The sequence below is a fragment of the Salvelinus alpinus genome, chromosome 8 (assembly GCF_045679555.1).
Source record: "Salvelinus alpinus chromosome 8, SLU_Salpinus.1, whole genome shotgun sequence".
Taxonomy (NCBI): domain Eukaryota; kingdom Metazoa; phylum Chordata; class Actinopteri; order Salmoniformes; family Salmonidae; genus Salvelinus; species Salvelinus alpinus.
The window spans coordinates 21,185,417-21,206,871 of record NC_092093.1 but is presented as its reverse complement, the minus strand read 5'-3'; the positions used below and the strand labels follow the sequence as shown (position 1 = coordinate 21,206,871).

General features: G+C 43.4%; 1 protein-coding gene across 3 annotated transcripts; it reads right to left on the bottom strand.

Annotated features, from left to right (window-relative positions):
• LOC139582708 (putative nuclease HARBI1) lies at positions 1-3,749 on the bottom strand. 3 transcript variants are annotated; one of them, XR_011676405.1, is made up of 9 exons: positions 2,985-3,749; positions 2,721-2,897; positions 2,569-2,630; positions 2,400-2,486; positions 2,029-2,312; positions 1,914-1,949; positions 1,076-1,815; positions 868-979; positions 1-773 (listed from the first exon to the last, which is right to left on the bottom strand). XR_011676405.1 is itself a non-coding variant. In XM_071412954.1 (9 exons), the coding sequence occupies exons 7-9, from the start codon at positions 1,327-1,329 to the stop codon at positions 403-405; spliced, it is 552 nt and encodes a 183-aa protein (XP_071269055.1). In that variant the 5' UTR covers positions 1,330-1,815; positions 1,914-1,949; positions 2,029-2,312; positions 2,400-2,486; positions 2,569-2,630; positions 2,721-2,897; positions 2,985-3,737; the 3' UTR covers positions 1-402. The 3 variants fall into 3 exon arrangements, 1 of the variants encoding a protein (XP_071269055.1); XM_071412954.1 differs by having other exon boundaries at positions 1,261-1,815; positions 2,985-3,737; XR_011676404.1 differs by having other exon boundaries at positions 1,261-2,202; positions 2,271-2,312; positions 2,721-3,749.
• Positions 3,750-21,455: the final 17,706 nt, after the last annotated feature.

Below are 21,455 nucleotides of genomic sequence, written 5' to 3'. Positions count from 1 at the left end.
TGAATATAAAAACACAATGTGTAACATTATGTTCCTTTATTGAATAAGGACAAAACAAAGCAGGTAAACCATCAGCTCCTTTCGAAACTGAAGTCACAGTGACTCTACAAGATGGAAAGCACAGAATCCAAGCATATTATACAAAATGATACATACACATTCAAAGGTCTGTATATAACACACCCTGCATGTCTGCACACTAAAATAAATGCAGGACAAATCCATACACATCAACTGAACAGACAAATGAATGGATGCAGTAGCCTCCCTGCAGCCTTGTATTACACACAGTATACCGCACAAACATCATAAGAGGCCAAATTCGTCAAAAAACGAACCCAAAAAAAACCAAATTCCTCTGCCACCGCAGGACATATTTAACCAAAATTGAAAGCACACATACTAACTAAAATAATTCAACACATATTGGTCCCTCAGCAGCCGACCACTGTCGTCATCAGGGAAGATTGACGGATTGTCCCAGTCCATGGCTGGTGGCACTCTGGGGGCCCTCTCCTTCCTCAGGCAGGCCACATTGTGGAGGACAGCACAAGCCACAGTAATATCACATGCCCTAACAGGGCTGACCCTTAATTTGTGAAGGCAGTGAAAGCGTGCCTTCAGGAGGCCAAAGGTCATTTCAACTCTGGCCCTGGTCCTGGCATGGGCATGGTTGTAGGCCTGCTGTGCTTCCTGGGGGTCTGTGAAAGGTGTCAGGAGAAAAGGCTGGCAGCCATACCCCCTGTCTCCCAGCAACACACCAGAGAATTCACCTGTCAACACAAAATCTCATCATTACTACCTCATAAACACAGTGATATTCTTGACACAGCCATGATGGTTATAAATAGGGGTTGTGTGGCTTACCTTGTGATAGGCACTGATAGATTTCAGAGGCCCGAAAGATTCTGGAGTCATGGACTGAGCCAGGCCATTTTGCCACAACATTGCTGATCACACAGTCAGCATTGCAGACCATCTGAAATCATAAGATGAGGAATATTACACCAATCAATGCACATCACTGGCAATGCAGAGTGTTCGTCAATGGACAATATCAAAAAGTTATGTTCACCTGAACATTAATGCTGTGAAAGGATTTCCTATTCACAAAATCGGCCTCATGGGCACCTGAGGGGGCTTTTATCCTTATGTGTGTGCAGTCCACTGCACCAATGACATTGGGGAAACCTGTCACACAAAGTAATGAGTATCCTACTATGTGTTAACAGTTGTCCTGTAATTTGTAGATCCTCTTACCTGCAATCCTATAGAACTCCTCTTTGATGTCACAGAGTCTTCTGTGGCCAGGGAAGGAGATGAAGACATCTGCTAATGCTTTGATAGCCAGACACACACTCCTTATTGTGCGGCAAATCGTGGCCTTGTTCAGCTGTTCTGCATCCCCCACTGAGTACAGGAAGGCTCCACTAGCAAAAAAGCGCAAGGCCACACAAACCATTTGCTCCACACTCAGTGCATGGCTCCGTGCAGTGCGGTGCTTAATCCTGGGACCCAGTAGTCTGCATAGATACCTGATGCCATCTGCAGAAAACCTGTATCTTTCATATAGATGGTCATCAGGGAAGGCCAGTGGGTCCAACCGGTCCCTGAAGACCCTTTCTCGCCTGAAGGCTCTCCTCAGCACAAGTGCTTCTTCATCCACCACATCTCGCACGAATGGGCATGCCATTGTCAGAGCAGAAAGGAACACACAATTTTGGGCCTTCATATAGGCTAGTGGCCACACCTGGTGCTGGGGGGGTGGGCAAAAGAGGGCGATGCCTTATAACGATGACTTGGTTGTACTGATTGCTGGGAAAATAAAAAAAACCTTAGAAAGATGCCACCGTCCTGTGTGCTCACAATAAGAGCTCATATGTCATGGCTCACTTGACTTTACGAGAATATACCTAATTTTTATTTTGAGCTGTGTCATCTTCTTGGAGCTGGGGGAGGAAAGAAAAATAATGATTAATACATTTGTGTTACAGTTAGCATACAGTGTACATTGAAGGCATATCTCACCTCCCTCTCAAGTTTTTTTATTTCAAGGTCCAGTTTCCTAATTGTCCTCTTTTTTATTTCGGACTCCAGTGCAAGATTTTCCATCTTTTTCTTCTTGTACTGAATGTCTATGTCTGCCAGTTCTATTTGGCGCCGGAGGTGGTTGCCATACAACTTTCTGATAGCTTGTGAGCTCTGTGAACACAATACAATTAGCGCAGCTGGAATTTGGCAGGATGTGGTGTCCTTTTATTAATACGCACTATGTTGCCAGGCTGGTTTTCCCACTGTATAGCATCTGGGTCCTGTAAAAGAAATTAGATTTTTTGATTTTGATGAGGACTCCTCACCATTGTAGAGTAAATAGTACTTTCACAGTCTTAACATGATACCTCATGCCTTCTGGAATCCAGAGAGATGGTCTCCTCCTCATCATCGTCTCCATCATGTGCTGTTGCTGCTGCACTGGGGCCTTCACCCTATCACATTTAATCGGATTCATATTGAAGCTAGTAGACAAGACATGCCAGGCCTACAGTATGCCTTTGATGGAGTACTCACTGGATCAGCATCGTCTGGTGCTTGTGCTGGTGGCTCTAACAGGAACACAGTGCTGCCAGACACTGCAAGGCAATAGGTAAACCAAAGTCAGACAGTCCAAATTGATTCAATATGAATGTGGTTGTATCCCATGTAGAGATGGAAGGACATACCTTGAATGAAGCGGGTGGCATCTTGGGAGGAACCTATGCTCGTCTCTTTCCCCCCAGGGATCCCCTCTAAGACGGGCCTGCCTTTATTTAGCTCCAAGGCCATGTCCTCTGCTGGGGTAAGGTCAGCCTTTGGTGACCCACCACCCGTGCCTTGTCTGTGGGTATTCTTTTTCACTGCTAAAACAGTACAGACAATGTGTGAGCAGGCACCTTCTGGGTACAATATATGCTTGTGCTTTGTTAAATATTAGTCAGGGACCATACCATTCTGCAGAATGTTCTTGTATTTGATTTTGACCTGCTGCCATGTCCGTTTTGGCCCGTTCATGTTTAATCTACACACACACACACACACACACACACACACACACACACACACACACACACACATTTAATGGAGTCACACTGCAAAAAATTACTTGGTATTTTTGTCTTGTTTTCAGTAAAAATATCAAAAAATGTATCATAGCTTTATACAGTGTGATGGAGTTACTTTACACAATTTCACTCATATCTGCAGTGCATTTCAATTAAAAATTTAACCGTTTCATAATTACAGTACAACTGCATTTTTGGAGATGTGAATTAAATATTTGAATTGTAATTGTGATGTTTCAGCGGAGCGGTGAGTGTGTAATTGTGCACTACTTACGCATTCAGGCGGTCTGCAATACTTTGCCACGCTTTTTCTCTTTGCTTTATCACTGTGGCGGTGTTGCCTTTCTTCTTAATTATATATTTTACCTCCTCCTATGCCTCCATGAGGATTTGTGCTTCCGACGGGGAAAAGTACGCGGCTCTAGTTGCCATGGTAAATCAGTTAATCTGTGATCTGTGGCGGGGTCTATTTGAGTGAGCCGTGAGCGCGCACCTATCCAGGATTGGTTTCACCTGGCTTAATGAATCCGTGTCTGCTCATCCTGGCTTGGTCTTTGTGCAACCAATTAAGCCTGGACGCACATGTTTTGGCTTCATTGAGCTCAGCTGAGTCATTTATCCTGGATGTCTTAATTCTACTTTTGTGCAACAGGCCCCAGATTGAACATCTACACTCTCTCTTAAAGGGGAAATCTGCAGTTGCTACATACACTTTTGTCATAAATTCAATATCATAATGAATTAATGATACTGTATGTACCCATTGATTCTTGAAGAACACAATTTATGAGCTTAGTTCAGCTGTCATAGCCCATCAGAACCCAAAATATAAGCTTGTTTTACTCCAATGTTTGTAAACAAAGGAAATGTAAACAAACACTTTATAGCCTCAAAACATGGTTAAAACTATCATTTTAATATCATGGATGGTCAGATCTTGTCTATGGATTTGAGAGTGGTTTAATTTCTCCAGCCCCATCCCTCAGCTTTTTACCGAAACAGTTGTGGTGAGAACGCTTTGTTATTGTTTCAACTCAAATTGACCGTTGAGGGCTTTTCAGAGAGCCATGGTATACTTATAACATATTTACTGCAGGTGGTTCAGCCATCAGCCGTGAGCAACAATCAACACATGATGCAATACGCTTCCTACATCCCTCCAAAGTGGCAAATTACAAACAACATGGCCACCAACCAACTACAGCCACAGTCCACTCAGTCATCACTACATGGAATCCTGTGGCACTAGCCTATCATCAGCTAACACACATTATAGGAAGACAACAAGAAAAACAAGCCAATAGTGCACCACCCTCTACAATTGCTCAAAACCGATTTGAAAACACCTAGTACTGAGGCAACCTGTAACCTTCTCTGTCTCTCTCTCTCCTGTTCCACACTACCGTGCCCACGCACTGTAACATATAAAGCCTCTAATGTTTGATCAATGCTTCAAATGACTCCGGATTGCTGCAATTAGAAAATAAGTCCTCAGAAAGCTATTTTAGGGCCTCCGCTATCACAGGGAAAGGCAACAGAGAGGATAATTGTGTATTGACAAAAGGGTGCAAAAAAAAGGGGAGAGACGGAACACAAGACCTACCTCTCTCCAATTGACTTTGTCATCTTGAGGCTCTGATTACACTGTGTACTGACTAGATAATTGGCCAATCCCTAACACAAATAATGCTCATATTCTTTGGTGAAACATCAAACACAGACACCCGCATTGCATAACATAATGAAAAATCTATTTTCATGTTTCTCCTTTTGTAAGTGGTTTGTGTTAGTTCAGTAATAAGAACAAGTTCGGGTGAATGGATGCAGTTGTTGAACACTGTCATGTTGTGGTTCAGTGGTTTATTATCCACTTTGATGTGTGGTTATAATATATATATATATATATATATATACAGTACCAGTCAAAAGTTTGGACACACCTACTCATTCAAGGATTTTTCTTTGTTTTTACTATTTTCTACATTGTAGAATAATAGTGAAGACATCAAAACTATGAAATACCACATATGGAATCATGTTGTAACCAAAAAAGTGTTAAACTAAAGATTAAAGATTCTTCAAAGTAGCCACCCTTTGCCGTGATGACAGCTTTGCACACTCTTTGCATTTTCTCAGCCAGCTTCTTCTGGAATGCTTTTCCAACAGTCTTGAAGGAGTCCCCACATATGCTAAGCACTCGTTGGCTGCTTTTCCTTCACTCTGCGGTCCAACTCATCCCAAACCATCTCAATTGGGTTGAGGTCGGGTGATTGTGGAAGCCAGGTCATCTGATGCAGCACTCCATCACTTTCCTTCTTGGTCAAATAGCGCTTACACAGCCTGGAGGTGTGTTGGGTCATTGTCCTGTTGAAAAACAAATGATACTCCCACCAATCGCAAACCAGATGGGATGGTGTATCGCTGCAGAATGCTGTGGTGGCCATGCTGGTTAAGTGTGCCTTGAATTATAAATAAATCACTGACAGTGTCACCAGCAAAGCACCCCCACACCCCCACACCTCCTCCTCCATGCTTCACGGTGGGAACCACACAGATCATCCGTTCACCTGGAGATCATCCGTTCACCTACTCTGTGTCTCACAAAGACACAGCAGTTGGAACCAAAAATCTCATATTTGGACCAAAGAACAGATTTTCCACAGGTCTATTGTCCATTGCTAGTGTTTCTTGGCCCAAGCAAGTCTCTTCTTATTATTGGTTTTCTTTAGTAGTGGATTATTGGCAGCAATTCGACCATGAAGGCCTGATTCACGCAGTCTCTTCTGAACAGTTGATGTTGAGATGTGCGTGTAACTTGAACTCTGAAGCATTTATTTGGGCTGCAATTTTTGAGGCTGGTAACTCTAATTAACTTATCCTCTGCAGCACAGGTAACTCTGGATCTTCCTTTCCTGTGGCTGTTCTCATGAGAGCCAGTTTCATCGTAGCGCTTGATGGTTTTTGCGACTGCACTTTCCGGATTGACTGACCTTCATGTCTTAAAGTAATGAAGGACTGTCGTTTCTCTTTGCCTATTTGAGCTGTTCTTGCCATAATATGGACTTGGTATTTTACCAAATAGGGCTAACTTCTGTATACCACCCCTACCACGTCACAATACAAACTCATTAAGAAGGAAAGAAATTCCACAAATGAACTTTTAACAAGGCACAGCTGTTAATTTAAATGCATTCCAGGTGACTACCTCACAAAGCTGGTTGAGAGAATGCCAAGAGTGTGCGAAGCTGTCATCAAGGCAAAGGGTGGCTACTTTGAAGAATATCAAACATCAAATATTTTGATTTGTTTAACGCTTTTTTGGTTACAACATGATTCCATATGTGTTATTTTATAGTTTTGATGTCTTCACTATTATTCGACAATGTAGAAAATAGTCAAACGAATGAAAAACCCTTGAATGAGTAGGTGTGTGCAAACTTTTGACTGGTACTGTATATATAAACATATATTAACGTACTCTCCCTCTGGCCTATAACCTGATACTCAAAGGCTTGTTTTGCATTAAATACCAGCCAGAATCATCCCTCAGGGTCTCTCTTAATGCCTGTCAGTTGAAGTTATCTATAATATTTATCTCCAGCATTCACTCTATTTTATGTTTTTCACTTGGCCTATTCCATATTATAAAATCAACAACCTTCGAATCCTATACATTAGCTCTTTTCATAGATCCATAACCTTTATAACCCTAATTTTTCACTCATAATACCTGTGTGTACTTTATACTCCTTAACATGCAGGCATTTCTTGTGGCATGCCTCTACTGTGACATATATTCTGTTTGAAATCAGCTTGTTGACCTTTTTCCGACCACACAAAACAAGAAAATTGAGTCCATGTAATGTAGGGCATTTTTCAATCAGTCATGGAAACAGGTCCACTGTCCTCTCTAGTCATCGCCCATTAGACTCAATTTCTGTTAGTGAGCGCCATCTAGTTGTGTACTGAATATGCTACAACTGGACATTCTCAGTTATTGTGTTTCTTACTGACCATATGTTTTCCCTGTAACTCATGGTGTCTTGAAAGTTCATATACTGACTTAATTGAGGGTTTTGGACATGTGGAGAGTAACTGTGTGAAGTAATGTATTAAGAGAGATTGAAGTTGAAAAAGTTGGGGAAATCTTTCGAACCCTACAGTTTTTTGGATCTTGCTCATGTGTTTGCATAATGCACATAAACATCCTTCATAAACAGACCCTAAACCTGTAACAAATATCTGTATGGCCGTATGTCTGCACACCACTTCACATATGGCCAACAGATCTACCTAAGTGAATTCATGTTCCATCCAATCTCTCTCTCTCTCTCTTTCTCAGTGGGCCTGAGCTCAGAGCCAGCCTCAGCTCCAATGATGGAAGGAACACAACAGAGGCCATCTGTTGCCTGTGTGTTTGCCTTGGTGCCCTGCCACAAGGAGCTCCGCCAGGGGACCCACGGGAGCCTGTACACAGAGCTGCACCAGGGGACCAGCACACAGAAGCACCTCATGCCTGTTGCCTCGTTTGCGGGATTTCAATGTTCCATCGACCAGCAGCAGCAATTATAAAGCTGTGTAGGGAAATAATCTAAGTGTGTGAGGGGACCAACACTGGTTATATAACCAAGCTACCAACGTTAATTTCCCCGGGTTGGCAAAATAAAACAACTTTCACTGTAAAGAATGGGTAGTTGTTCCCTCGTGTCACTGAAGCTCTACTAGTTAATTGAATTGCAGTGCAGATTGAAAATAAGGTGAGATCGAGAGAGAAAAGAGAGAGAAAAGAGAGAGCGGAGAATGCTGTTTTACTTGAAGAGAAAATAAAGTATTGTTATTGTTAAGCTGTATCCTAAATCGGTTATGGTCAGTTCTTGTTCTGAATTACAAGTACACTCTTGGAAAAAAAGGGTTCCAAACAGGTTCTTTGGTCATCCCCATAGGAGAACCCTTTTTGGTTCCAGGTAGAACCCATTTTAGTTCCAGGTAGAACACTTTCGAGTTCCATGTAGAAACATCTTTGGAAAGGGTTCCACAATGAACCCAAAAGGGTTCCACCTGGAACCAAAAAGGTTCTTCAAAGGGTTGTCCAATGGGGACAGTCGAATAACTTTTCTAGGCCCAAAATAGCACTTTTTTCCCCTAAGAGTGTAGAGAAATGAAAGCAAACTCAAATCTGTGCACTATAACGGCAGGTTTAGACCAGGGAGACCAGATGTTACAGTGGGCTGACTTCACCCAAGAGAAACCTTTACAATTGTAGAAACATCTTGAAGCCTTTTTCAAGACATCATCAGAAAACCACCAATGCAATGTAGCATGACATAATTCTATTTCATGTGGAGCATGTTTAGTTACACAATAAGTGGTAACAGTTTGCCTACACTGTGGATAAATATTTAGATTTATGTAATTACTAACGTTGTTAATATACATGAGTAATGATAAATATTGATTAACAACACTTTACTAATGATTATTGAAATATCCGATGGGTCGTTTATAAGCATTTCTAATCATTTTAATACTGTATGTGTTGCCACCTGAACTCACCAGAAGAGATGGGCTCAGGACAGGGTTGGGAAAGAGATGTCGGTTCAACTCCCAGAAGGATTAGTGCGGAGATCTTTCTGCCTGTGTGTGAAAGGCATTTAACCTGCAGCACCTCAGAAGAAACATCCTGTAGTATAAATTGAATAAATGTTGCTAGGCAGAAGAGTGGAGGCCGTGTAAGCTGCTTTGGATAAAAGCACCCACCCAGCAAAGAACCCTGCATGCCATCAATTATTAACTTTTAAATGTTTTCTTCTCTGCTTTGTTTTTCACAAATACTTTAAATCAGCTTCCAGAAAGTCTAGGCCTACTTCATTATTCACCATCTGTGTGACAGAGAGATAATGCCTAGATGTGCATTTTGTGAATACTTTGTAGACTATGTAAACAGCAGATAAATCATTGATGTCATGCCGGGATTGATTAATGTATCGCAGATGAGGGGTTGTGTGTGTGTGTGTGTGTGTGTGTGTGTGTGTGTGTGTGTGTGTGTGTGTGTGTGTGTGTGTGTGTGTGTGTGTGTGTGTGTGTGTGTGTGTGTGTGTGTGTGTGTGTGTGTGTAAAGGGCCGGCTCTAGCCTTTTGGGGGCCCTAAGCTAAATGTTGTTGGGGGGGCCCACATCTCACAGACAAAACATTTTAGTGTCACCCCTCTTGACGGCAAAGAGAAAAAAAAATAGTTCTAGAGTTAATTTCCTGCAATTCTACAAATTTTGCCATGAGGCGGAAAGTAAAATCTGCAGTTTTATAGCAAATTTCCAGCAATTCTATACATTTTGCTATGACTTATGCCATGTTAATATAATATCTGAGTGAGAATGACTTACAAAATCAAGTTCAGATAGCTGGCTAGACTAACTTACCAATCAAAAATGTTTTAGCTGACACAGGCTAATTGAGTGACTGTAAGTGACCCATATAACAAGAGAAAAACTGCTGTTGCGCAACCAAATTTAGAAATTGCACCTTGTGTATTCTACTATCCAAACTCTCAACAGTAATTTGAGACCCCGGCTAAGTAAAATAAAAAACATTAAACAAAAAAAACTTTGGTTGGGGCCCACTAGCGGCCGCAGGGCCCTGCTTATGTCGTTCAGTGGCTAGGGCCGGCCCTGTGTGTTACGAATCCCGCCGAAGATGGTGCCTCTTCCCGTTCGGGCGGCGCTCGGCGGTCGTCGTCTCCGGCCTACTAGCTGTCACCGATCCCCTTTTCTGTTTCATTTAGTTTTGTCTGATTTGTTGCACCTGTTTTGTGTTTAGGTTTATTGTGGGCTATTTAAACCCAGTTGGCCCGCCGACTTTTGTGCGGGCTTCTTTTTCTGTTTGTGGTGTCATATTTTTCTTGTGGTGTCTGTTCCCTGTGGATTTTGTCCTGTTTGTTTTGGACTGTACTTGACGCACCCTTGGATGTGTGGCGTAGCCGTCTCGTTATATATCTTTTTGGAATATTAAATCCACTTGCTACTCACTACCCTGCTCTCTGCGCCTGACTCCTTCATCACCACTATTGGAATTGTGACACTGTGTGTGTGTGTGTGTGTGTGTGTGTGTGTGTGTGTGTGTGTGTGTGTGTGTGTGTGTGTGTGTGTGTGTGTGTGTGTGTGTGTGTGTGTGTGTGTGTGTGTGTGTGTGTGTGTGTGTGTGTGTGTGTGTGTGTGTGTGTTTGTGTGTGTGTGTGTGTGTATGTACATGCTTGTGAAAAGGTAAACGTGTCTGGTTTTATTCAATAAATAATGGTAGTGATGATAGGTAGCGGTTGTTCGGATAAATATTAGAGGAAAAAGAGGAAAAAATACTTACTAAAAAAGACAAACGATGAACAATAAATTAATTTCTCCCAAGAATTGAAAAAACAAATTAAATTCAAAATCAGGACTAGGCCTTATAGGAAACAAGGCCAGGCTACGGATATGCCTACTGTTAAATCAATATACAGTACCAGTCAAAGGTTTGGACACACCTACTCATTCAAGGGTTTTTCTTTATTTTTACTATTTTCTACATTGTAGAAAAATCGTGAAGACATCAAAACTATGAAATAACACATATGGAATCATGTAGTAACAAAAAAAGTGTTAAACAAATCAAAATATATTTCATATTTTAGATTCTTCAAAGTAGCCACCCTTTGTCTTGATGACAGCTTTACAAGGTCCATGGCAGAACGTTGGGACAGAACAGCCCCCACGCCGACATCCGAAGCATCGGCCTCCACCTCGAACTGATGGGAAGGGTCCGGATGAACCAGGATCGGAGACGTGGTGAAGCTGTGTTTAAGGTCCCGGAATGCCCGGTCCGGAACGCCCGGTCCGTGGACCACGTGAACGGAACCTTGGTAGAGGCGAGGGCAGACAGGGGGATCCACCACGGTCAAGATGGCGGTGTTGCCATCAGACGGGGGGAGACCCATGACAAAGTTCAGGGAGATGTGAGATCAGGGGCGATGAGGGATGGGCAGCCGGAGCTTGTCGAGGTGTCTTGTTCCGTGCACAGATCATGCAGGTGGCGACGTCTGGAACCATGGTAGGCCACCAAAAGCGTTGTCGTGATAGAAGTTGGTGAACCCCAGGAAGCGTTGCAGCTGCACCCTGGATGTAGGCTGAGGCCAATCCACCACCACTTTCACCTTCTCGGGATACATCTTGACGCTCACAGCAGAGATGATGTAGCCCAGAAAGGGAATGGTGGAGCGATGGAACTCACATTTTTCCACCTTAACGAACAACTGGTTCTCCAGAAGGCGCTTGAGAACCTGCCGGACATGGAGCACGTGCTCTTGGCGGGAGCGGGAGAAGACGAGGATGTCATCAATGTAGACGAAGACGAACCGGTTCAGCATGTCATGGAGAACGTCATTCACCAGAGACTGGAACACGGTGGGGGCGTTGGTGAGGCCAAGGGGCATGACCAGATATTTGTAGTGGCCGCATTTGTCTCCCTCTCGTATCCGCATCAGGTGGTAGGCATTACGTAGATCCAGCTTGGAGAACACAGTGGCCCCCTGGAGTGGCTTGAAGGCTGAGGAAATTAGTGGTAGTGGATAACGGTTCTTAACCGTGATGTCATTGAGTCCCCTGTAGTCAATGCATGGGCGCAGGGTCTTGTCCTTCTTCTCCACAAAGAAGAACCCTGAGCCAGCGGGAGAGGAAGAGGGATGGATAAATCCAGTAGCTAGGGAGTCCCCAATGTAGTCCTCCATTGCCTTGGTTTCAGGTCCCGATAGCGAGTACAGACATCCCCCGGAAAAGGCCAATCCCACAGTCATATGGGTGGTGCGGCAGAAGGGAAGTGGCCCTGGACTTGCTGAACACCTCCCGGAGATCCTGGTACTCAACGGGAATGGCGGAGAGATTCAGAACCACCTCCTTAGGACCCAGGAAGATGTTACGGGGCGGGTTGCTCCGACTTCAGACAATGGGCGCGGCAGAACGGACTCCAGTCCATGATGGCACCCGTAGACAAGTTGATAAGTGGGATGTGTCACTGGAGCCAGGAGAATCCCAAAACCACGGGATCTGGGGGGACTTGATAAGCAGGAACTGAATGGTCTCGCTGCGATTCCCTGACACCCATAGGTTGATGCGAGTGGTGTTATGGGTGACCCGACCTATAAAGCGCCGTCCAATGCTCTAACATCCACATGAATGGAGAGGGGCTGAATGGGGATGTTCAGCTCGGAAGCCAATGTGGAGTCCAAAAAGCTCTAATCGGCCCGAGAGTCAATGAGGACCTGGAGAGATTTGGACTGGTTTCCCCACAGCAGAATGATATGAAAAGGGGTGCGAGTAAGGGAAGCAGAAAAGCTCCCCATATGGCCCACCAGAGTACTTGCTCCTACCGGTGAGCTTGGTCTTTTACCCAGGCAAAAGGACACAAAATACAGACAGCTCCTTGTGCTGATCCGGTGTTGACATTCCGCTGGCGACAGCCCAGCCCTGCCTAGTTGCATGGGCTCGGGAAACAGAGCCTCGGCCCTCCTCGGCGACTCTCGAAGAAGGTTGGGAAATCTCGGGTGGTCTCGGCCACGGGACCATCGGGGACTTCCGGGATGACTCGGAGGCAAGGTGAAATCCATGGACGTGCAAGTGAAATTGAATTTCCTCTCCATCCGTCGTTCCCGCAATCGCCCATCGATACGGATGGTCAAAGCGATGAGATAGACAAAATCTGTGGGTAACTCACGAGCCACAAGCTCATCCTTAACCTCCTCAGAGGCGCCTTGCAGGAACATGTTGAACAGTGCTTCCGGGTTCCACGCACTCTCTGCTGCCAACGTACGGAAATCCACCGCATAGTTGGTCACAGTGCGGGCGTCCTGTCGGAGCTGGATTAGCCTCCGGGCACCTTCTCTCCCGAAGAACAGGGCATCAAAGACCTTCCTCACCTCTCCCACAAATCCCTCTAGGCTCGCGTATATGGCTGGCAGTTGTTCCCATACGGCGGCAGCCCAGGTGAGAGCCCTTCCAGACATCAGCATGATGAGGTAGGCTATGTTGGAGTGATCCGAGGGGAAGGAGGAGCGTTGAAGCTAGAAAATGAGGGCACACTGAGCTTCCATTACAGCGTTCTGAAGGAGGTAACCGGAGCTCCCGGTAAGGTTTAGTGGCCGGTGGTGCAAGGCTGCTAACCGCCGAGTTGCTGAGGGGTGGTGGGGTTACCACCGTGGCAGGCTGCCCGCCAGACGACCCGCGGAATTGCTCCAGCAGCATGTCCAACTCGCGGTCATGGCGCTCAGCCAACGTTTGGACCCCCTCCATCAGCCCACAAAGCAATTCCTCGTGACTATCAATGGAGGCTCCTTGGGAGGAGATGGCGTTCTACAGCTGGTCCGGGTCTGCTGGGTCAGTCATGGCCAGTTCGTACTATCAGGTATGAAGTTAAGACCCAGATACAGACCACGTTGAATAAACATTAGTTTAATATTCCAACAGGGGCAGGCAATAGACAGGTCAAGGCAGGCAGGGCTCAGTAAACCAGAGGTGGTGCAATGGTACCGGGTGGCAGGCAGGCTCAGGATCAGGGACAGGCAGAGTGGTCAGGCAGGCGGGCTCAGAGTCAGGACAGGCAAGGGTCAAAACCAGGACGGCGAGAAAAGAGACTTGAAAAAGCAGGAGCTAAGACACAAAATGCTGGTTGACTTGAAACAAACAAGACGAACTGGCAACAGACAAACAGAGAACACAGGTATAAATACACAGCGGATAATGGGAGAGATTGGCAACACCTGGAGAGGGGTGGAGACAATCACAAAGACAGGTGAAACAGATCAGGGTGTGACATTCTTGGCATACTCTCAACCATCTCTTCATGAGGTAGTCACCGGAAATGCATTTCAATTAACAGGTGTACCTTGTTCAAAGTTAATTTGTGGAATTTCTTTCCTTCTTAATGCGTTTGAGCCAATCAGTTGTGCTGTGACAAGGTAGGGGTGGTATACAGAAGATAGCCCTATTTGGTATAAGACCAAGTCCATATTATGGCAAGAACAGCTCAAATAAGCGAAAAGAAATGACAGTCCATCATTACGTTCTGACATGAATGTCAGTCAATCTGGAAAATTCTAAGAACTTTGAAAGTTTCTTCAAGTTCAGTCGCAAAAACCATCAAGCGCTATGATGAAACTGGCTCTCATGAGGACTGCCACAGGAAAGGAAGACCAAGAGTTACCTCTGCTGCAGAGGATAAGTTCATTAGAGTTACCAGCCTCAGAAATTTCAGCCCAAATAAATGCTTCAGAGTTCAAGTAGCACACACATCTCAACATCAACTGTTCAGAGGAGATTGCATAAATCAGGCCTTCATGGTCGAGTTGTTGCAAAGAAACCACTACTAAAGGACACCAATAAGAAGAAAAGACTTGCTTGGGCCAAGAAACACGGGCAATGGATATTAGACCGGTGGAAATCTGTCCTTTGGTCTGATGAGTCCAAATTTGAGATTTTTGGTTGAAACTGGCATGCGTTTGTGAGACGCAGAGTAAGTGAACGGATGATCTCCACATGTGTGGTTTCCACTGTGAAGCATGGAGGAGGAGGTGTGATGGTGTGGGGGTGCTTTGTTGGTGACACTGTCAGTGATTTATTTAGAATTCAAGGCACACTTAACCAGCATGGCTACCACATCTTTCTGCAGCGATACTCCATCCCATCAGGTTTGCGCTTAGTGGGACTATCATTTGTTTTTCAACAGGACAATGACCCAACACACCTCCAGGCTGTGTAAGGGCTATTTGACCAAGAAGGAGAGTGAAGGAGGGCTGCATCAGATGACCTGGCCTCCAGAATCACCGCACCTCAACCCAATTGAGATGGTTTGGGATGAGTTGGACCGCAGAGTGAAGGAAAAGCATCCAACAAGTGCTCAGCATATGTGCCAAGACTGTGTGAAGCTGTCATCACGGCAAAGGGTGGCTACTTTGAAGAATCTCAAATCTCAAATATATTTTCATTTTTTTGTTTACAATATGATTCCATATGTATTATTTCATAGTTTTGTATTCACTAATGTCTTCACTATTAGTCTATAATGTAGAAAATATGCAAAATAAAGAAAAACCCTTGAATGAGTAGGTGCGTCCAAACTTTTGGCTGGTTCTGTATGTCTGGAAGTAACTAGCAAGCTAGCTAACTTTAGCCAGTTAGCTTGGGTGCTTGACTGCCCATGTGAGGTAAGAACTCTCGGATCAACCCTACTCCTCTGCCAGAGCATCCAGTGTGCTCTCTAAACGCTCCGAGAGCGAAACGCTCAGAATTTATGAGCACGGAGGTGCACGGAGGTGGACGGAGGTGGCAGCATCATGTTGTGGGGGTGCTTTGCTGCAGGAGGGACTGGTGCACTTCACAAAATTGATGGCATCATGAGGTGGGGAAATTATGTGGATATATTGAAGCAACATCTCAAGACATCAGTCAGGAAGTTAAAGCTTGGTCGCAAATGGGTCTTCCAAATGGACAATGACCCCAAGCATACTTCCAAAGTTGTGGCAAAAATGGCTAAAGGACAACAAAGTCAAGGTATTGGAGTGGCCATCACAAAGCCCCGACCTCAAACCTATATACAATTTGTGGGCAGAACTGAAAAAGCATGTACGAGCAAGGAGGCCTACAAACCTGACTCAGTTACACCAGCTCTGTCAGGAGGAATGGGCCAAAATTCACCCAACTTATTGTGGGAACCTTGTGGAAGGCTACCCGAAACGTTTGACCCAAGTTAAACAATTTAAAGGCAATGCTACCGAATACTAATTGAGTGTATGTAAACTTCTGACCCACTGGGAATGTGATGAAAGAAATAAAAGCTGAAATAAATCATTCTCTCTACTATTATTCTGACATTTCACGTTCTTAAAATAAAGTGGTGACCTAAGACAGGGAATTTTTACTGAATTAAATGTCAGGAATTGTGAGAAACTGACTTTAAATGTATTTGGCTAAGGTGTATGTAAACTTCCGACTTCAACTGTACCTCACATTATTCTGCCTCAAAACAATGATAACTTCTCTCACTTAGTGGTATTAGGACTATATAGGTGAGCGCCCAATGATACGCAGTGCCCATTTTGCCAAAGGCAGGGGTCCAAAATATTTAGCTTGTCCATGCCCAGCGCGTCCCTCCAGGGTGCTGTTGGAGAGACACAGCGCTGCGGAGATCCATCAACGCTCCATCAAATTACTTTAACATAAATGATGTAGTCTACGGTAGAAAGAGTAGTGCCCTATGAATGTTTTTCTGTAGCCCATAGACTGGAGACGACACCTATTACAATGTCATGAGACACACTTTTTAAATCATGAACTTTTTAATAAGGGGAGAGAGTGCAGGAGAAAGTCAACTAAAAAGGCAGACGGGCTGACATCAGCTTTGGAGCGGCTGCTGCATCATCGAACAGAACTTAGATTCATAAGCATGCCGACTATTAGATGAGAAAAAAATTGCCCCAAGGCCAAACCTCTTGCCAATCCCTGCTTTACACTATTCTAGTTTAGCGGGGATAGGCGGGGGGTTTGTCTCGCCTAGGGCGGCAGAACGTACAGTTCTGCTGTGTTGCATATACATTTTTGAGGGCCAAGCACTTGCACACACAGGAGGTCCCATACCGGGAAGAAATTAAATCTACTTTCACCCCTGCATAAAACAGATGCTTAGTTAACCAAATTTAGGGTGGTTAGGGTAGATGGGTGGGTGTATAATGCAAATGCCTAACAACCCAATGGTTGCTAGTTTGAATCTCATCATGGACAACTTTAACATTTTAGCTAATTAGAAACTTTTCAACTACTTACTACTTTTTGGCTAATTTGCAACTACTTAGCATGTTAGCTAACCCTTCCCTGACCCTAACCTTAACCCTTTTTGCTAACCCTTACCCTAACCCTTTAACCTAACTCCTAAACATAACCCTAACCTTAACCCTATACCCTAGCCTAGCTAACATTAGCCAGATAGCAAACGTTAGCCACCTAGCCACCTAGCTAGAATTTGTAACATATCACACGTTTTGCAAATTTGTAACATATACTAAGTTTTCCAAATTCCTAACATATTGTACATTTTGAAAATTCGTAACATATAATATGAATTGTTATGGATTACATATTATACAAAATGGGTGATGGACACTTACAATTAATACATACCATACGAAAAGTAACATACCATACTAAATGGAGTGTCCCATATTTACGTACAGAATAATAAGAAATGCTCTTAGACCAGGTTGTTCTATCTGGGATCATCGAAATATAAACTGCAGAAGGTCCATCCAACAACGTGTATGGCAGTATGTATGCAGTGTCGTTGTTTATGCAACTACTTTTGGTAAACTGGAAGAATCTACATGTGATGTGAGTCTAGCTGCTACCTTCTCAGAAATTCACCACAGGCAACACATAACCCAAACATGATAGTTTTTACAGTCACCAGCAGAGAGCAGAGTAGCACAGTTATGCTTTACCCATGTGCTGGTAGCACTTCACTGTGTAAACCGGTGAGATTATCCTGAACATCTTCAGGATTTGTAGGTTTCTGCTTGTCTATAAATATAATGTTGACAATAATGTTATAATGTTGACAATGGAAAAAATCTATTTGCTAGAAAAATAATTGATGGTCATAAAATGATGCTTAGGTAAGTGATTAAGAGGGTATCGGCATTCCATATGAGTCATTTGTCTGTGTATGTTTAATCCGGACAGAGATTCTGTATCTGCAGCCTATACCACAGCAGTTGCCCCGATTTCCTTTATCTGATGGACATTAATCAGGATTACTCTGCACGACATGACAGCTGCAGCACCAACAACAACAACAACACACACGCACCAGATGATGTTCACCACTGGAGGGACAAATAAGATGTGAAGTGCTTTCCTGTAGTGCGATTCAATGAGAGAAGGAGGTCAATCAGAGAAGGAAGGAGATCTCAGGTGGTCTATCAAAAATATTGCCATGGCGAAATTGACAGAAAATGTATTTTGGGAACTCTTGTAGGGGTAGAGTACTACCAGGAAATGGTTTAGTGAAGAGCTTTTAACATGATTGTGTGATTGTTTTTCTAATGTCTGCGAAGTTGAGAGGAGGAGGTTAAGAGATGAAAGTCAGTATTTTTCCACACATATCCCATGCATATCTGATAGCGAAGCGCAAATTGATCGTTTTGTTGAGGGAACAATGTGAAAATCATATGGCGCTGCCTGGTAGAAGCATCTCAATATCTCATTACACTTGTCCTGTCTGTCAGCCAGGCGATGGGCACCACAGTCACAGTTGTAATGTTATTCAGGGGTAAATAGTTTCTATCCTTTCTGTCCTTATCTGCTCTCAGATCACAACAAAATGATCCCAGCACCATAAACCTTTAAATCTAGATCTGTTGGATTATCCGACAGCGGGCTTCCGCCAAATGTAGCCGCCTCAGTAACTGTGCCTTCTGTCTGTGCTGCAGCACTCTGGGAAAGAGAGAACATTTTATAAATGTGTAGTATGTCTGCCTGTCCTCTGTCTACTCAACAGGCTGAGAGAATTCTCTGACCTGTGACTTTAGAGGACAGTGGTTATGTTTGTTAGGTATAACTGTCTCCTGAGAGAGGCTATATGAGACGAGGTTTGTGTGTTACAGATGGATACTATCTGAAGAAGAGAACTAGCCTACTGTATAACAGGTGGAAAACCTCAACATTGTGTGTTGCATTGTCTGTGGTCAAATACACTTTGCTTAGTTGGGATATTATTAGATCTGTTTATTTAACACTGTGAGTTCAGCATTTAAAGGAGATGTTTACCCAAAATCCAGAAATTGCCACGTGATTCCATACATTGAAACTAGTAGTTCAGTAGAGTTTGCTCTCTCCCCCGCTCTCTCTCTAGTGCTGTACTGAAACAGCTGCAAAAAAGGGTCACGTGACTCATGACGTTTCTGGATGGAGGCCTCACTCTGCTCTGTTGCTAATTTTGATTATATTTTATTTCACCTTTATTTAACCAGGTAGAACAGTTGAGAACAAGTTCTCATTTACAACTGCAACCTGACCAAGATAAAGCAAAGCAGTGTGACAAAACGAACAACACAGAGTTACACATAAACAAACGTCCAGTCAATAACACAATAGAAAATTCTATGTACAGTGTGTGCAAATGTAGAAGAGTAGGGAGGTAAGGCAATAAACAGGCCATAGAGGTGAAATAATTACAATTTAGCATTAATACTGGAGTGATAGATGTGCAGATGATGATGTGCAAGTAGAAATACTGGGGTGCAAAAGAGCAAGAAGATAAATAACAATATGGGGATGAGGTAGTTGGGTGTGCTATTTACAAATTGGCTGTGTACAGGTACAGTGATCAGTAAGCTGCTCTGACAGCTGATGCTTAAAGTTAGAGAAATGGAGGACCCTAATGATGATGAGGAGCAGTTACTTTCATTTTGCAACCACAGGGATTAAGCTGCCCATATAAACTCAGTTTTTGCATATTCTAAAAACTAATTGGAGACACACGCCTATTCCAGCTGGGCAAAATGGACAGTTATCTAACGAGTAACTAGCTACTTTACTTAATTGAATGGTCGCTTATCATCAACCTCTATGAGCGGGACCATTAGTGGGTTTATGTTTTCACATTAGCCCAAAACACTATGTAGCTTATGTTAATTTATCACAATGTTTTTGGGATGTTCTGTTCTGCAATGTAAGGTGACATGATGTCTATTGTCTCTCAACCCCCCTGTCATAAATACATAGCGAACATATGCTAACCTGTAGAGCACCTAGGCCTATATGGTGCCTTCAGAAAGTATTCATACCCCTTGACTTATTCCACATTTGTTGTGTTACAGTGTGAATTCAAAATTTATAAAAACATTTTTTTTTACTTATCTACACACAATACCCAATAATGACAAAGTGAAAACATGTTTTTAGAAATGTTTGCACATTTCTTGAAAATTAAATACATAAGTATCACATTTACATAAGTATTCACACCTCTGAGTCAATACTCTGTAGAAGCAACTTTGGAGGCAATTAGAGGTTTGAGTTGTCTGATGTATGTCTATATCAGCTTTGCACATCTGGATTTGTGGATTTTCTCCCATTCTTCCTTGTAGATTTTCACAAGCTCTGTTATGTTAGATGGGGAGCGGTGGTGAACAGCAATCTTCAAGTCTTTCCACAGACGTTCAATGGGATTCAAGTCTGGGCTTTGGCTGGGCCACTCAAGGACTTTCACAATCTTGTTCTGAAGCCATTCCAGCGTTGTTTTGGCTGTATGCTTGGGGTCATTGTCCTGTTGGAATGTCAATCTTCACCCAGTCTAAGGTTGTTTGCACTCTGAAGCAGGTTCTCATCAAAGATGTGCCTGTATTTGGCTCTGTTCATTGTTCCCTCTATCCTTACCAGTTTCCCTGTCCCTGCTGCTGAAAAGCATCTCTATAGCATGATGCAGCCACCACCATGCTTCACGGTAGGCATGGTGTTAAACAAATGATAAGCTGTGACTGGTTTTCTCCAGGCATAGCGCTTTGCATTCAGGCCACAGACAACAAAATCTTTTTCCTCATGCTCTGTGTCTTTCACGTGGCTTTTTTGCGAACTCCAGGCGTGCTTTCATGCGCCTTTTTCTCAGGAGTGGCATCTGTCTGGCTTCTCTCCCATAAAGCCACATTTTGTGAAGTGCTGTAGAGACTGTAAATTAGATTCCTCTATTTCATTTGAAATACATTTACAAAAAAATCTAAAAACATGTTTTCACTTTGTCATTATGGGGTATTGTGTGTTGATGGGTGAGAAAAAAAAAGATTTAATCCATTTTGGATTCAGGCTGCAATACAACAAAATGTGGAATAAGTCAATGGGTATGAATCTCTTTATGTTTACATGACACGGTGCAATGATAATAACACAATTAGAATACATCAAATGTCAAAAATCGGGCTAGGCTACATACCTCTGTAAGCTTGCTTTGTCGTATTCTCTCCTCATACGTGCCTTGGTATTTTGGCACTGCGCCAGATCCTGTCCATAGAAATACAGTAGCAACAGCTGTATCTTTTAGTATCCTTCAGTTTTCTGTCCCCATCATTTCAGATTGACCATCTCGTTCATATGCATTGTTGCTGAGGCACTTGCTACACACAAGCAGCGATGCAAGGTTGGCTGCAGGAGTATTTACATCATATTTACCATTTCAAACTGCTACTAACCATCTTCTGCATCCCTCCGTATCTTTTACCAGAAAATAGTGACATTTGGTGCCTTCTTCCCTTGATTTCCTGTATAAAGTTTCCTGTATAAAGTGCAGTCTCTTTTTC

Excerpts from the sequence above, each read along its gene's own strand:
- LOC139582708 (XM_071412954.1), bottom strand. The coding sequence starts at position 1,329 with ATGTCTTCATCTCCTTCCCTGGCCACAGAAGACTCTGTGACATCAAAG. Across the intron at positions 980-1,260 it reads GGAGTTCTATAGGATTGCAG|ATGGTCTGCAATGCTGACTG; the intron begins GTAAGAGGATCT and ends TTATGATTTCAG. Across the intron at positions 774-867 it reads CTATCAGTGCCTATCACAAG|GTGAATTCTCTGGTGTGTTG; the intron begins GTAAGCCACACA and ends TTGTGTTGACAG.